Source organism: Solea senegalensis, linkage group LG16 (genome assembly GCF_019176455.1).
Source record: "Solea senegalensis isolate Sse05_10M linkage group LG16, IFAPA_SoseM_1, whole genome shotgun sequence".
Classification (NCBI taxonomy): domain Eukaryota; kingdom Metazoa; phylum Chordata; class Actinopteri; order Pleuronectiformes; family Soleidae; genus Solea; species Solea senegalensis.
The window spans coordinates 17,046,496-17,060,765 of record NC_058036.1 but is presented as its reverse complement, the minus strand read 5'-3'; the positions used below and the strand labels follow the sequence as shown (position 1 = coordinate 17,060,765).

The 14,270-nt window shown below is 41.0% G+C and overlaps 1 protein-coding gene across 3 annotated transcripts in view; it reads right to left on the bottom strand.

Annotated features, from left to right (window-relative positions):
- Positions 1–13,497, bottom strand: part of zgc:110158 (uncharacterized protein LOC553590 homolog) — a 40,971-nt gene extending 27,474 nt beyond the window's left edge. For all 3 annotated transcript variants that reach the window (XM_044046974.1, XM_044046975.1, XM_044046976.1), the window contains exons 1-3: positions 13,292–13,497; positions 3,263–3,335; positions 2,085–2,146 (exon numbers count right to left, since the gene is read on the bottom strand). In XM_044046974.1, the coding sequence (XP_043902909.1) occupies positions 2,085–2,146; positions 3,263–3,335; positions 13,292–13,347 (191 nt within the window). In that variant the 5' untranslated portion in view covers positions 13,348–13,497. The remainder of the gene's footprint in view (positions 1–2,084; positions 2,147–3,262; positions 3,336–13,291) is intronic.
- Between the last annotated feature and the right edge of the window lie 773 nt (positions 13,498–14,270).

Here is a 14,270-nt window from a genome sequence, read left to right as displayed (position 1 = left end):
TAATAAACTAATAAACATTGCGGGAAATTAACTCAAGTGTTCAAATTTTTCTATGAACCTCTTTTGCTTTTGTCCAAGAACTATTTTGAGTAACTTACAGGTCCCCGTTCAGAGATCCAATCACAAGAGGACAGTGTCGAGTTGTTCTGTTTACACCTGGCATTAAAAACTGCCCTGGCTCCGTCTCCTGTGAGTGCACGAGATAAGATTCCAATTTTTCTGCAGTTTGTATGCAAATGAACACATATGTCATTTCGTTCACAAGTTAAGACGAGACAGCCAGAGGAGCCAAGAGGCGTCGAGTCATGATAAACGCATAGATGGAACAGAACTTAAGTTGTTTGAAGAAACAAGGAAGTGTAAAAATACTCTCAGCTCACTGTGACACTGCTGATGGTCATCAGTGGAGAAGGCGGTCTTTACTGTGTCCTAAGGACACATTTGTGTTTACACATGTAAAAGAATGCAAGTCACATGTGTCCCAGACCGCATCTGAATGAGGTTTGACTAATCAGATCTGGAAACACATTCACACCTGATCTTTGAGCCAGATCATTTAGGGTGGATGTTACACCAGGTCTGGCTGCTGCTGAAAACACTACTCACTCAACCATTATAGTGAGGTAATTCATCTTTTTAAAGGTTGAAGAACAATTTTAAGACTTTTTCTTTTAAGATTTTAGTAGAAACACATGGGCTTGAAATGCACAGGAACATCACAAAGCACTAAGATGTTTGGTTAAAATGAGAAAAACTGAAAAATTCCCTACATAAAAACATAATTATTTTAATGCAGTCATAGCTCATAGAACTTGCAATGGGATTTTTTTAAATAAAATCCATTGAGACTTTTATTCAAGTCTCAATGTTTAGTAACATGACATAATTGAGTAACATTTATTTAGTAACATGTTACTAATAATTTAGTAACATTACATTGGAACCAAGACTCCAATTAACATTTATCAAGTGTTCAGGAAGTAGCATCAACTATATGGAAATTTAAAACAGGCTCTGGACTACTTACAGCAGCATCCTAAAGTGAGTGAAACTGCTAATCAGAGCTTAAGGTGTTGACCCTAAAGGTCAAATTTTAGCCAAGGGCAGAAATGACAGTGGGGGAGGAAGACAGCGGAGGGAGAGGTGACACAAAGGAAGCTGGAATGCAATGGGTTAATCTGCTAAGAATCCCTCTCCCACGTGAACAAAGGACAAAACCGGGAGGTGGAGGAACACAAAGGGTGACGAGAGGGTGAGGAGGGGGGAGGGGACTATAGACTGGAGGGGGTTCATTCCCTAACCATCTGGTTCTATTGTTTCAGGGACGGGGGTGAAAAATGGAGAGCTGGAGGAGGGGAGAGGGTAGAAGGCGAGGAGGGAGGGGTCACGCCCTCAGTGAGACTGGTCAACCCCAAGGCTGAGACTCCACCTGACCTTTCACCTATGGAAGTCATTTTTAATCATAAATGAGGGCGAGCACCTTCCCTTCAAGTCCCAATTTTCCATGTTTTCCCAGTTAAACATTCAAGATTAAATTATGGCTCTTCTGAAGGCCACAAAACCCTCATTACCCTAATGAAGCTACTGTTTGTGCACATGACAATACCGAGTCATGTAGGGCCGGGGAAGCACGAGAGCCCAATCACTGTGTGTGTGTGTGTGTATGTGTGTGCGTGCGTGTGTGTGTGTGTGTCACATCCATTTTACATTTTCATTTGATCTGCATCAGGATTAGCGTTTCAGCTTTGAATCAGAAGTAATCTGCATCTATAATAACACACATCACATGACCACTCAGGTGCAGCAGGCCCGCATGCGCTGCTGTAAACAGGAAGTTAATTTGCTCCTCTGACGTCGTTTGCTTAGTTTCATAAAGTTCAAATATAGTGGTGAAAGTTCTGAAACCTGAAAGTAAGTGTTGATTTTCACAGCAGATATTCAAAGTGTGGTGGATTAAATTGGATTGGAGTTTACCAACAAAAACCTAGCCGACATCATTTTTAACATGGTGTGAAGACAAAAACTGCGTAGTGTGGATGTAGCCATACTCGAATAAAAATGAAAGAATTGTTCAATAAACTTACCACCACCACGAATGGAGGAATCCAGGGGGCTCCCCTAATGTAATATTCTTCTCCCATCGAATCTGCAGAAGAGAAGAGAAGAGAAGAGAAGAGAAGAGAAGAGAAGAGAAGAGAAGAGAAGAGAAGAGTCACTTGCAGCCAATAGAGAGAGGATTATGTCTGCAGGTCCTGGGGTTAAGAACATATAATCAGTCAGTCTCAAACTGTCAGTGGCCTCTGACGTGAAGATAGGCATCAATTCTGCCTCTGTCAATTTTCATCTCTCGCTTTCTGTCGTGTTACTCTTTTTCCATTCATGTATCCAGAGAATAACTCACTCACTCACTCACTGTCTGCAACCAAAAACAGAGGAGTGGGGAGGCCTGGAAACAGCACGATGACACATACAGTACAGTAAGATACCAATGTCCACAGACGGCTAACATCAACCTACCCTGGTTAACAGTGAGCACAAGCTGGTGTAACTTTACAGAGTTGCCTCATGAAAAATTGATGCAACACCTTGCACTCTAATCGTGTTTAGCATGTTTGCACTGATATTGTGTGTCTGAGCATAGCTACGATAGCAGGGTCACATTTAATGGAGCTTTGGTGATGATGAAAGCTCTTTCAGCCTAAGTGACAATATATTGTATGCAGTTGATTCGTACCCTTAGATGTAGCGTATGGAGGGAGATCCTGCATTAACCCCTTCTTTAATGCATTAAAACTACAGTCAAGGTTTGGTAGTGGAAAAAAAACAACTTTCTTTTTGATCCTCACCATGACAATAATTAACATGGTCAAAGTTTTAGAAAGATTATGGCATGGATCAATGAAACTGTTGGTTTGATACTTTAACAGAGTGGATCACAGTTAGTTTAAAATCCAGTGTTGTGATGACCCACAACATCCTCCCAACTCAGAATTTCCTTCTGAGTTGACTTCCTTCTGTGTCGTCATCATAATTACTCCAACCATTAAATGGGCTTTGTCACTTTTCATTGTATACATCTGCTGAAAGACTGATACTGTCCGACATGCTGACTACAGGCTGCTTAACAATAAAGCATATCATGGATTACATTACATTACATGCCATTTAGCAGACACTTTTATCCAAAGCAACTTACAATAAATTGATTGATCATAATACGAGAAGACTTGGTTTCAAATGGTAGCTACAAGCTCCATCTTACCTCAGACAGGAAGGTCTGTGCGGACTTCTGTGCTCCCACATGTAGCAGGTATTCGTACACATATAATGCTAACCTGAAATGCAGAGAGAGGAGAAATGTCAGTGGACAAGTTCATTCTCTTTTATCCAAAAAAGCAACATCAACCATTTGTCGATATTAAATAGCATTTGTACTACTTGACAATACTTGATGGGTTATATTGCCCATAGTTTCATATTTTAACAGTCATTCTTTCACCACATGCAGTACATAAAATGTTGAGCAAATAATAAAATAAATGCATTTCACTGTCACATTGTTCAAGCACAAAATCCCAACACACAGTCCTGAAAGGCTGGAGTGCAAAAACACAAAGAGACCAAGAAATGCCCTGGACTTCCTCAACCTGACGAGTCTGGAACCACAAGGATCCCGCCTAATAGTCCTGAAGGCCGATGTGACTATGAATGCACAGCAGCGTTTTCAAGCGCCAATAAACGAGAGAAAGTTTGAAAATGCTCCTGGCTCCGTTTCCGTTTTAAAACTCAAAAACTGAACAGGCAAAAATGGAGAAAATTGTGTTTCAGTGTTTGCAACGATGCAGTTTTTCGTTTTCTGAAACTAAGCAAACAACTGCAGAAAACAGGATCAGCTTTCTGTTTACACCAGCATGTGTATGCTCAGTGTGCCAGGATGGTAATGAGATAGACTGTACATCTTTAGGCATGTTGGCATGGATGCAAATGATTTCTGATATAGAGCTGAAATGCTTGTCTCATTGTTTTTTAAGTGGTGGTATGGATGTAGTCTTTATGTTACTCACCAACGCAAGAAAACACATGTTCCATCTGGGAAACACAAGGCCAGAAGGATAGGAAACCCCAATAAAAATTAAAAACTCATCAGCTTTAAAGGGAGTCACACAAATGATCGGTTGTCGTTTTCAAAAACAGCAATTTTAAACAGAGGGTCGCAACACAAGTGATACGCTGAAATGTCTTTCTGCAAAACAAGAGCTTAAATACGGGGAATGCCATGTATTTGACACTCTGTGCAAAGAGCTACAGGATAAGCAGATTCTTTCCCTCTGACTAATGAAACATAAATCAACATTTATCATACAATGGCTCAACATGGGTGGTCCACCCTGGAACATGAAATAACCCCGTTTCAAGTTACATAAATCATTTGCCTTATTTCACTAGTATTTTAAACACACACAAATTTTTGATCACACACACACACACACACACACACCTGTCAGCACCTGTCTGGTCTAGAGCTTCTGTAGGTAATGTCTGCCAGTAGTCTACATGTGTGGCATTTTGGGGACATCTATAAATTAGCCTGGGGTACACAATTCACCCCTTTGAAATTAGTCTGTCACGCACTGTGCCACCCACCACCACCATGAGGTGTAGAGTAAAACTCCAGTTGGAGTCTGCGTGGACTGCAAGATTTTGGAACCGTACGCAAAGAGCGCGTTGGGTGCACGTGGACAGCGCATGGGTCAACTGAACTTCTGCCCCAACGGTAGGTGGAGTACAAACATTCCCACAACAGAAGAACAAAGTTGCCAAGGATAGTCATACGAGCCTCGACCTGGAGACCCACAAACTGACACCCGGAATCCCCTGACCAACGGGACATTCATCTGTGATCCAGATGTGTCCGAGGGAGCTGTAGCATTGTTCTATTGCCCGCATCCAGACTTGTACCACCATCCGATGGTGAAGTGGGATACTATAGGACCCTGACGTGCAAGGAGACCAGGGTCTGCGCAATGCGATGCGCACGTCGGCGAGCGGCATGTGTGCGGAAGTATACCAGGGCCATAACACTTTCCAGTGTCGGCCAGGCACTTTCTTACTCCCCAACACAGCATTGACAAGAACCATCAATGAATTGATAAGGAATCAGAAAAAGGAAATTGATATAATGATGTAAATTTGCAATGATATTCATATCAATTCCTACCAACAAAAACATCATATAGTATACCCTTAGTATAGTGTGAAAGTCCTCAGATCACAACAGCTAAAAAAAAGGTAGGTCCTGACTGAACGCAGCACATACTGAAATAAATAGCTGTACATGACAAGCATTCTCACCAACTCCAACAGCTTTTCAAAAGCTCTTGGTATACTTTTTTTTCCCTTTTTAAATCGTTGCCATTATAACAGGCCAGGCACACTTGAAAACAGCAATCTACCAGAGTCTATTAACAGACACAAGAACCATGCTGAGGAGAGGGAAACCCCCATTGGCCTAACATTGTACTCCTAACTCCTTCACTTAGCCGTGTTTAATAGGCTGTTAATGGACCATCAATCGACCGACAGCGTGGATATGACAGTGCCCTGTGTGCCCAGAGCAGACAGTCCTCTGACAGGCCAATAAGGTCCTAATGAGAAGGACAGTAGCTCAGTGTCATCGTCCCCATCATTAGTCAATTTACTGATCAATGAAACATGGCTTTGAGATAATCAGGCTGTTGTTCAGTTTGTTTTTAAACTACTGACAGTTTTTTTTGTTTCCGCCATCGTCTTTGCTTGTGATGTTGTCAAACTGTATAGTGACTGCAATGTCAAAGTGAATTAAGCTTCCTAAGATGATATGTAGTCGTTTAACATATATTTATTTTAAACAAATGTACGTTATAATAACTGCACTAGGGTTGCTAAAGTGCCCAGTAATTCTCATATATTCCCAGAGAAGGTTTCCAATTTGGAATTTCCAAAATTCCTGATTTTCCTTAAGTTCCCAATCCAATGGAAAGTTTCTGGAAATTTACTAGGAATTGTCCATACCCTAAAACATTCTCAATTTGTTACATCGCTGCACCACCTATACTGACAGTGCTCACTGATAGTGTTGAACACCAGGGTGCATATATGGAGAATTGTACTATATTGTTTCATAAATATACAGCTAGAGGTTAAATAATTTGCAATGAAAAGCGGGGCAGGTGATTGGTTGGTTGGCCTTGCCCTAACTTCCCCCTTGGCACTGCACCTACCCACTTTCTGGGTGGGTGGGTGCGAATGTTTACTGCTTATTTTTTTCCCCACTTTTCAGGGTTTATCCACACGGAAACAGAACTTGCCCAATCTTTTCCTTTTTTCCCCCTCTTAAAAGGGTTTCCATAAACACGATCAAAATCACACAATACCTCCCAAGATGGCTCTAAACGCTGTAGTACATATGCCAGGCCAGTGCCTGGCGCTGCAACAGAAGTAAACAGCTTTATTTGAATAAGTATATAGTACAATGCATAGAATCACAGAAAGAGACAGAATGAAGCAATGACCAAGCAATCTTCATACACAAGAAGAGGAAGACGAGGTGACGAGGTGAAGACAGTGACAGTGAATGCAAGAAAGAGGGGGAACTAGGACATTATTGTTTTTATCAAAATGCTGGTTCCATGTGGATGAAAAGCCAATACAATAAAAAACGTAAGAAACCGAGTTCAGCAGAATCCGCTCGTGTACGGCCCCTAAGTTTAATGGGTTAATTGCTGAGGCCAAATGCGTAAAACATTTATGTCTAATATAACAGTGCCGTGTGTCGGGCAATACATTTAAACAATACAAATCGTGACAAAGATTTTAAGACTGCGATACTGTAAAGAAGGTATGCTTTGCAACGCATAATAACCAGAGAAAGTAGAGGCAGACCTCCACCAAGTCTTTAATCCTTTAATACTTGAGTTAGGCTGCCTACAAACAGACAAACATGGCTGAAAACCCACGTCCTTGTTTGAGGTAATTGTGAATTGTATGCCACGGTATAAAGAACACACAATATGCATAAAATTAATTGCTTAAATTGCTGAAGAGAAGACGCTAATAACACTGTTGCCTGGTTATTAAGGTTACAGTGAATGTAAATTACTAATTATGAAACAATATTGTTTTACAATATCATAAAACATAAAGTCGCTGAGCAGTATCAATATTTTTACACCACTATTGGCGAGGATTTCACTTAATCGGTTGTTGTGACAAGGTATTTAATCATGTCATCATGTGCTTTAAAACAGTAAGAGATTTTTTCTTGTGTTTTACTGATCAACACTTGAATCAGGAGATCACTCGGAGTCTGATCAATGCAAAGAGTGTTTCTGAATTGGTTGACAGTATATACAATTTGGTAACAAAAATAAATAATTGGGAACAATATAAATGTTCAAATGGGGGAAAGTTCAGCATTGCACACTTTTCAGCGAGTCAGGGCCAACATGTACCTTTATTAAGTCGTTGCTGCCAAAGGGTTTAAGTCAAAGGAAGATGAAGTAAACACAGGAAGGCAATAGAAAAGCTGCTGGAGATATGACCTGACCTGCTCTTGCTACTCATGTTAAGCAAATGTTTAAAATATGCATTGTTAGTATGCAAATTTAGTCGATAAAAGATATAAATAGGCAAATAGACAATAACTTCAGTATGGAGCCCTTGGCTACTACAAGATCCCACCTTGTCCTTAACACAAAAACAACTTAATGAACATTAGCTGGACAGCTAGAGGGGTGGTTACTTAATCATATGATTACACATGTTTCTAATACACCGAAAACTTTTGAGAATTACAGATGAACTCATCGAGTCACTGTGAGTGCTCTTCAACTGTCCATGAGCAGTATATCCCTTTTTACATTTGACACTGCTGTGTTAGACAAATGTTGGCATTATTGCTGTTAACATATTAAGATTACTTGAAATGACTCCCCCCCACCTTTCTCCCAACAGTAGAGAAAATGGCTAATTGTAAAAGACAGACTGAAAATCAAGAGATTTAGTTATTTTTTTAAGTTTTTAAGAAAATTAATTTAATTTTACTTTTTCAAATTGCATGCATTTGTGGAAATAATACGAGTTACAGGGTTCCTTGAATGCATGTTGTAGCTACTTCTAATCCTTCATCGTCTTCAGCGTCCCCCTATACTATAATACATTCACCACCTCACCATGTCATTTTTAGACAAGCTTTTCCAACAGTAAACTGAGGTTTGCGTCATTTGGTCCTGTGCTGCCTTAATAGTTAGTTCTGTTGTGTTACTTTTTTGTTGTTGCTTGAAATCCTTTGTTTACACATTTACTCAAGTAACACAAACTTACCAAACTAGGCAGCAGATGAACAAACCCACATCACTCATCATGGCATCAATACATCAACACACAACTGTATCCTAAGTTGTAATATGATATTGTGCAAATATACCAGTATTATTGGGAACTAAATGATATGACACAGCCCTAGATTAAACACTCTCTGAACACAAAGCTAGTTAAGCACCAATAGGCAACTCAATACTTCCCAACAGACCTTTTTATAAGCACAAAAAATATGTTTTGTGCATTTTAATAAGCAGATGTCACCAACACTGTAGATTATATTTAACTGATCTGGGCTTAGTTACAATAAATGGCTTTAAAAGCATTTAATTTCACAAATATATAATATTTTATTTTATTAGGTTAAAATTTAACAAAGTGTCTCCAGGTTTGTGGGATTCTGTGTGATGCATCTCTCCAAGGTCTCCCAATACAAGATATTGCCTGCTTCTGTAGATCCTAATGTCAATGTAATTTTGTTGCAGCCTTCATGTAATTTTCCCTTTCTGTGTATTACTTAGTCATGGTGTAAGAGCAACGCTTGTTCTAGTCAATCACTCCAGAGCATTCATGGTTGCATCACTGGTAGGATAGAAGAAAAATACAAACAATGTCTCCTGTATTAAAAAGGACAGAAGACAGAAGATTATGTCATTGTTTGATTCAATTTGCCTCCTATTTTATCATTTGAGATTTTAGTCTTGGTGTTTTAATCTCATCAACAAAACTGCATATACACTAACAGTTTGTGTTTAATGACATTGGTGCCTTCTTGTCTCAGTCAAAAAAGGTAATTGACAGACACATTCAGTCATAGTTACTGTGACAAAACTGCCTGGAAACAGAGAGATGGTAAAAGAAAGTTTTATCAAAACATCAATTTCTGTGTTCATCTGCATACAATGATGACCACTGATTGGCACTGATTCTTGTTCTATGAGAAAGTTGTGAGTTGAACATGAATTAATTTGGCATGGCCCACATTTGCCAGACATTTATGCCGTCCTGATGAAAAGGCATGGCTGAGGGTGTGCCCTTCTTGCAGATAGTTGCCGAGATAAGAAAACATACAACGGCAAGCAGACATCCAGACATAGATTGAGAAAACACAGCAGAACTGGCTCTGAACTATATGCTTCCTGAAGTGGCTTGTACTGTAAATAAATACAATATATCACACATAGGCTGCATCAACTTGCTTAATGCAATACAGACAGTTGAGACAGCGATTACACAAGAGACCGATGCTCTTAAAGCGTTTTTGAAGTGTGTATGAGGCGCTTTTTTTCTTGCCCTTAGACAGCTTTTTCATCACGGAAACTACGAGTTTGACAACCACTAACTCCCCTAAACCAAAGTAAATCAGGAGAAACCAGAAGAAAATCAGGACTTTTAATTTGCAGGGATACAAGAGCTGCTGGTCTACCGCTGCCTTGTTTGGTATGTTTATGTCATTAAGACAAGTGCAAACAAAGGATTTCAAACAGTGAAGTCATAAAAGTATACATTTGAACTTGGCGATGGGGGCACCAGTGGATCAATAACTTTGGTGTGTTGTGATGTAAAACAACCATGACATAAAAAACCTAAACTATCTCTTTAAGAGGATAGAGAGGATAGAGAAGACTGCACACACACACACACACACACAGAGTTTAGCCAGGGGAATCTGACCACTTTCTGAGGTTCCTACCAATTTGTAGGTCACAAAGCTCTCTGTGACCACTGGTGTAGAGTTTAAGTCACCAGTACATGCAGGTCAGTCTCGCACTGGACCACCCACACACCTGCACTTTCCAGGTTACTAATCACACCTGAACACCTGCAGCCCAATTCCTTCCATCTGTACTGATCCTTAACGTTTTGAAAGGCTCATAGGACGCTTTGGGACAAAGCAAGCACTTCAAATATTGATACTGTTCGAGTCTCCCAGTACACTGCAGGTTTACTGGCTTTTTTTATATGCCATATATAGGAGAGTTGTGCATTTGTCCTATGTCTGGGGATATGTGGATCACACTGCAGACCCCCCTCCCAGAGGCCTTCAATGAAATTTTTATGTGTGGTGTGTGTGTACCGGTGTTTTTGTGTGGGTTGCAAAAGGGGCTACGTGTGCGTGCACCTGGCTTGCTGCATTATTAAAACTCAGAAGCTGGCTCACAGAAAAAGAGGAGAAGTTTGTGGAGAAGAGGAAGAGAGAGAGAAGCTATAGGATAGTAGAGCACAGAGGGGGAGAACAATTAGTTTTGCCTGGAAGATAAGAGGGGGCATGTCCCATTTTTATGGGGAAGATACTGCACGTGGTGCAGGGGATCAGAGGAGCAGTCAAGTCGTGATTGACAAGGAAAGGAGGAATGGTGGTGGTCCATTTTGACAACCAGAATGTGAAATTATATTAATAAAGAAAGCTGAAAGATTTCTGAGCGATGACTACAGTAACCACAACTATAATTTTTAAAGTTGAACAACCACATAGCTGTAAAAACTATCTGACTTCCTGATTTTAATACTTTCCCGTCCTTTATCAATCTGAGCCCAATTTGTCCTTCTTTATTACACCATCTGAGGTGACAGCTTGACCTCCTTTTTCTGCCATTCCCTCTGTTGTTTTGAGATGGGACATTAGTACATTCAAACACCTAATCCCACAGAGTGAGAAATCTCCCTGATGCACACCAGTGACACACCTGACATCCTGCCTCAGGCTCCCGACAAACCCCCTCTTTAAACATGGATGAGTCTACCCACCACATCTCCCTCTGTCCTGTCTCTTCCTTTCTCTTCTGTCTCTCTCAAATCTGACGCAAAGCTGTGAGCAGTTGCTTCAGTCTATCTCAATAATTCAACACCGAAGCGAGGGATGGGGACTTTGTGAAGAGGCGAAGGATGGGAAGTGAGAGTCAGGAAGCAGATGAAGACAAACAGGAAAAATGAAGACAACGTGGGGCTCACAACAGAGGAATGGAAGGCGAGAGCCTGGGGGTAATGGGATACCTGCTGATCTTTACGCAAGCACACGAGTCTGACAGTTCTATCCCACCTCAGTTGCCCCACCTGCAGCTGACTGGTCCAGCGAGTTAGAGAGTGAGCAGTTAAGTAGTGATCAACCACATCCACCGAGAGGAACAAAGCCACAAGCTTTCTCCTGTCTTTTATTTACCTCTTGTAATGTTACAGGATCAAACATAAGCCATTAACACATGACTGAGGTTGTTCTTCTCTCTGTTAATCTTGGGTTTAAAAGCTGTTCTAACAGTTGTTTAGTTTTATTCATTGATTCACTCTCACATGCTTTTGTGCAATAAGGTTTTATTTCTTTTATTTCTCTTTGCTTTCATTATCACCACCTGGTAAGAGGGTTGTGTTTTTGTCGGTTTGTGAGCAGCATAGCAAAAAAGAGATAAGAACAGATTATTGAGAAGATGCAAGTAGAGCTCAGCAAAAATTCAATAACAACATATATATTGCAATAAAATTTGCAAAAGAAATGTCCAATATGACACGACTACTTTGGATGTTTTACCACAGATGTGTGAAATGGTTCTCTTGATAAGAGTTTGTTCTTTTCTGTCCAACAAGAAGTTTAAAGCCCAGAAAAAAACTATCATGACGATTATCAACATGGACTGCTTTCAAACTCACTTTTGTACATATCATCCAGCACAAGATGTATTATTCTAAATGATATGGCATTTATCTTGCACAGATTCTGATGATTTTACTTTAACTAATAAAAGATTAGTGTTACATAAACAAGGTTATGCTGCTGATGCTGTAACAATTCAATCTAACAAAGTTTAATGAAAGCATGTGCAGGTCCAAAGGCAGATTTGTGAACAGTGAACGTGAGCAAAGAAGTTCCCTAAACGCACCATGATTATTATTTCATTAACTGATGAATGCATACAGGTTAGTGGAGTTTAAATTTCAGGTTAATCTGTAAACCTTGCACTTCGTCGAAGAGCTGGTATCGAAACAGAGCGATGTGCATGCAGCTCCTGCGAGGAACAACAGGCATCGAGACAGAGGCATGCAGCCAGACAAAGGGACTGGAAGGCTACAGCTCCCCAAGCTAACACCGCCTAAGTTTTCAGACCAAACAACACACTAAAAGGCCAATTTTATTCGTTCACTGTAGCTGTATTTGACAGCAGCAACATAGAATGTCTGTAAAACATCGGTTCAAACAACTCAGTGAGACTTAAGACAATCTCTACGGGCCACAAAAGTTGTGAGGCGCAGCGGGGATCGTGGCAGCGGCTCCCCGGCTCAGCTTTACGCACGCATGGGTATACGAGTATATCGGTTGGACGTGGAACACTCGTGGAACAAAACGTTCCTGTGCCATTTTGAAACAAAGCCCCCAAACAGCTGTATTCTATTTTTACCTGCTGCTTCGGCACGGGCGACACAAAAGCCAGGCTGGCTACCATGCACAGCATAGCAGCGTCACTCCGAATGCATTGTTCCCCCAACACTGGGGCGACAAGACCGAAACACAGAAGGAGAGTGGGATCTACACCAATGCTCCCCTCACACAACTGTGCAGAAACACGCGCGGCCACGGCGTAAAAGTGCTGCAACTTCAGCTGCTAACGCTGCCACTTTTGTTGTTGCACGAAAGAGAAACAAGGAAAAATAACACAAGGCAAGAGTGAAACTGGCCAGTGTAGCTAGCTGCTAACTTAGCAGCCATGCCTGTGTAGTGTAGTTGTTCGGGGGGGATGCAGGGAGGCAGCGGTGCACGCTAAAGTGCCAAACACAGCCCGAATGCTGGCCACTTTATTTGTTTTTACAAGCTTACAACTTAGAACTATAAATAAAAAGAGCTGGCAGAGCACGCGCACCTCTGCTGGAGCCGCTTCCACACCAGTTAGCAACTTTAGCCACCTAGCACACTCACTCTTCTTGTGTTGTGAATTCATTTACTTACTTTTCTCTCGCTTGGCTATCGGAGGGGACCACAGCTCCTTTGCCCTTGCCGTACATCTTGGAAGCTGTTCTGGCACTTTTATTTTATCCCACTCGACACCTGTCAAAGAAAGCTACCAGGAAAACCTACTATCTCCATAGCTACCCAGTTAGTGTTGTCTCCCTATCTCTCCCTCTTGCGCTCTCTCTTTGCTCCGGTTTCCTTTTTTTTTTACATCCCCAACATTGCCCACAAATCAGGCAGGGTTTCAGCCGGGGGGAACTTGAAACCGTCCACTGGTGGAGCTTTTTTTTTTTTCAATCGCTGTTCCTGGATTCTGCTCACGCCCCCCCTGTTCTCAGACGGTGGGGGCTTCTTAAAGAGACAGTGTCTCAGTTTTTTTTTTCTTTCTCTACTTCGCTCAAGTTCAAGTTCTCTTCTAAAGGCCTGGAAGTTTAGGCTTTAAACATTGGAGTTGTGTTCATACACAGCACCAGATTGTTAAGACTAATCATAGCTATTGTTCTGACCACTTGTTAAATCCAAACATGATGTGGTCTATCTTAAAGCTCTTATGAGAGCCAGTACCAAAATGTGGATCCTTGAATTTGGTACCGGTACGCAACTGTACCTGTTTTCAGTACCTTACTCTCTCTTTAATGACATAAATGTAGTTTAATTTGTGAACAAATAAGACCAGACTGGTGCTGCACTATTTAACTCAGAGTTCACATTACACTCTTCATGTAATTTTAATGGTACCATTAAAAGTCCAGCATCCAACCCTAGTCCTAATACGAGGCACTTAAAGCATTTTTCATGGTTCACATGGTGAATTGGGGCTTTTTCATTCGTACACCTAAACTCTTCTTTTCAGGTTTTCTTTTGAAATGGCATGAAAATGATCCAGATTTTTAGCTCGGTATCAGCATATTAAGGCGAGAGTTCTACTGAAGATGAAGAACTTGAAGAGACGTGAAACTGACGCTGAAAACGAAGG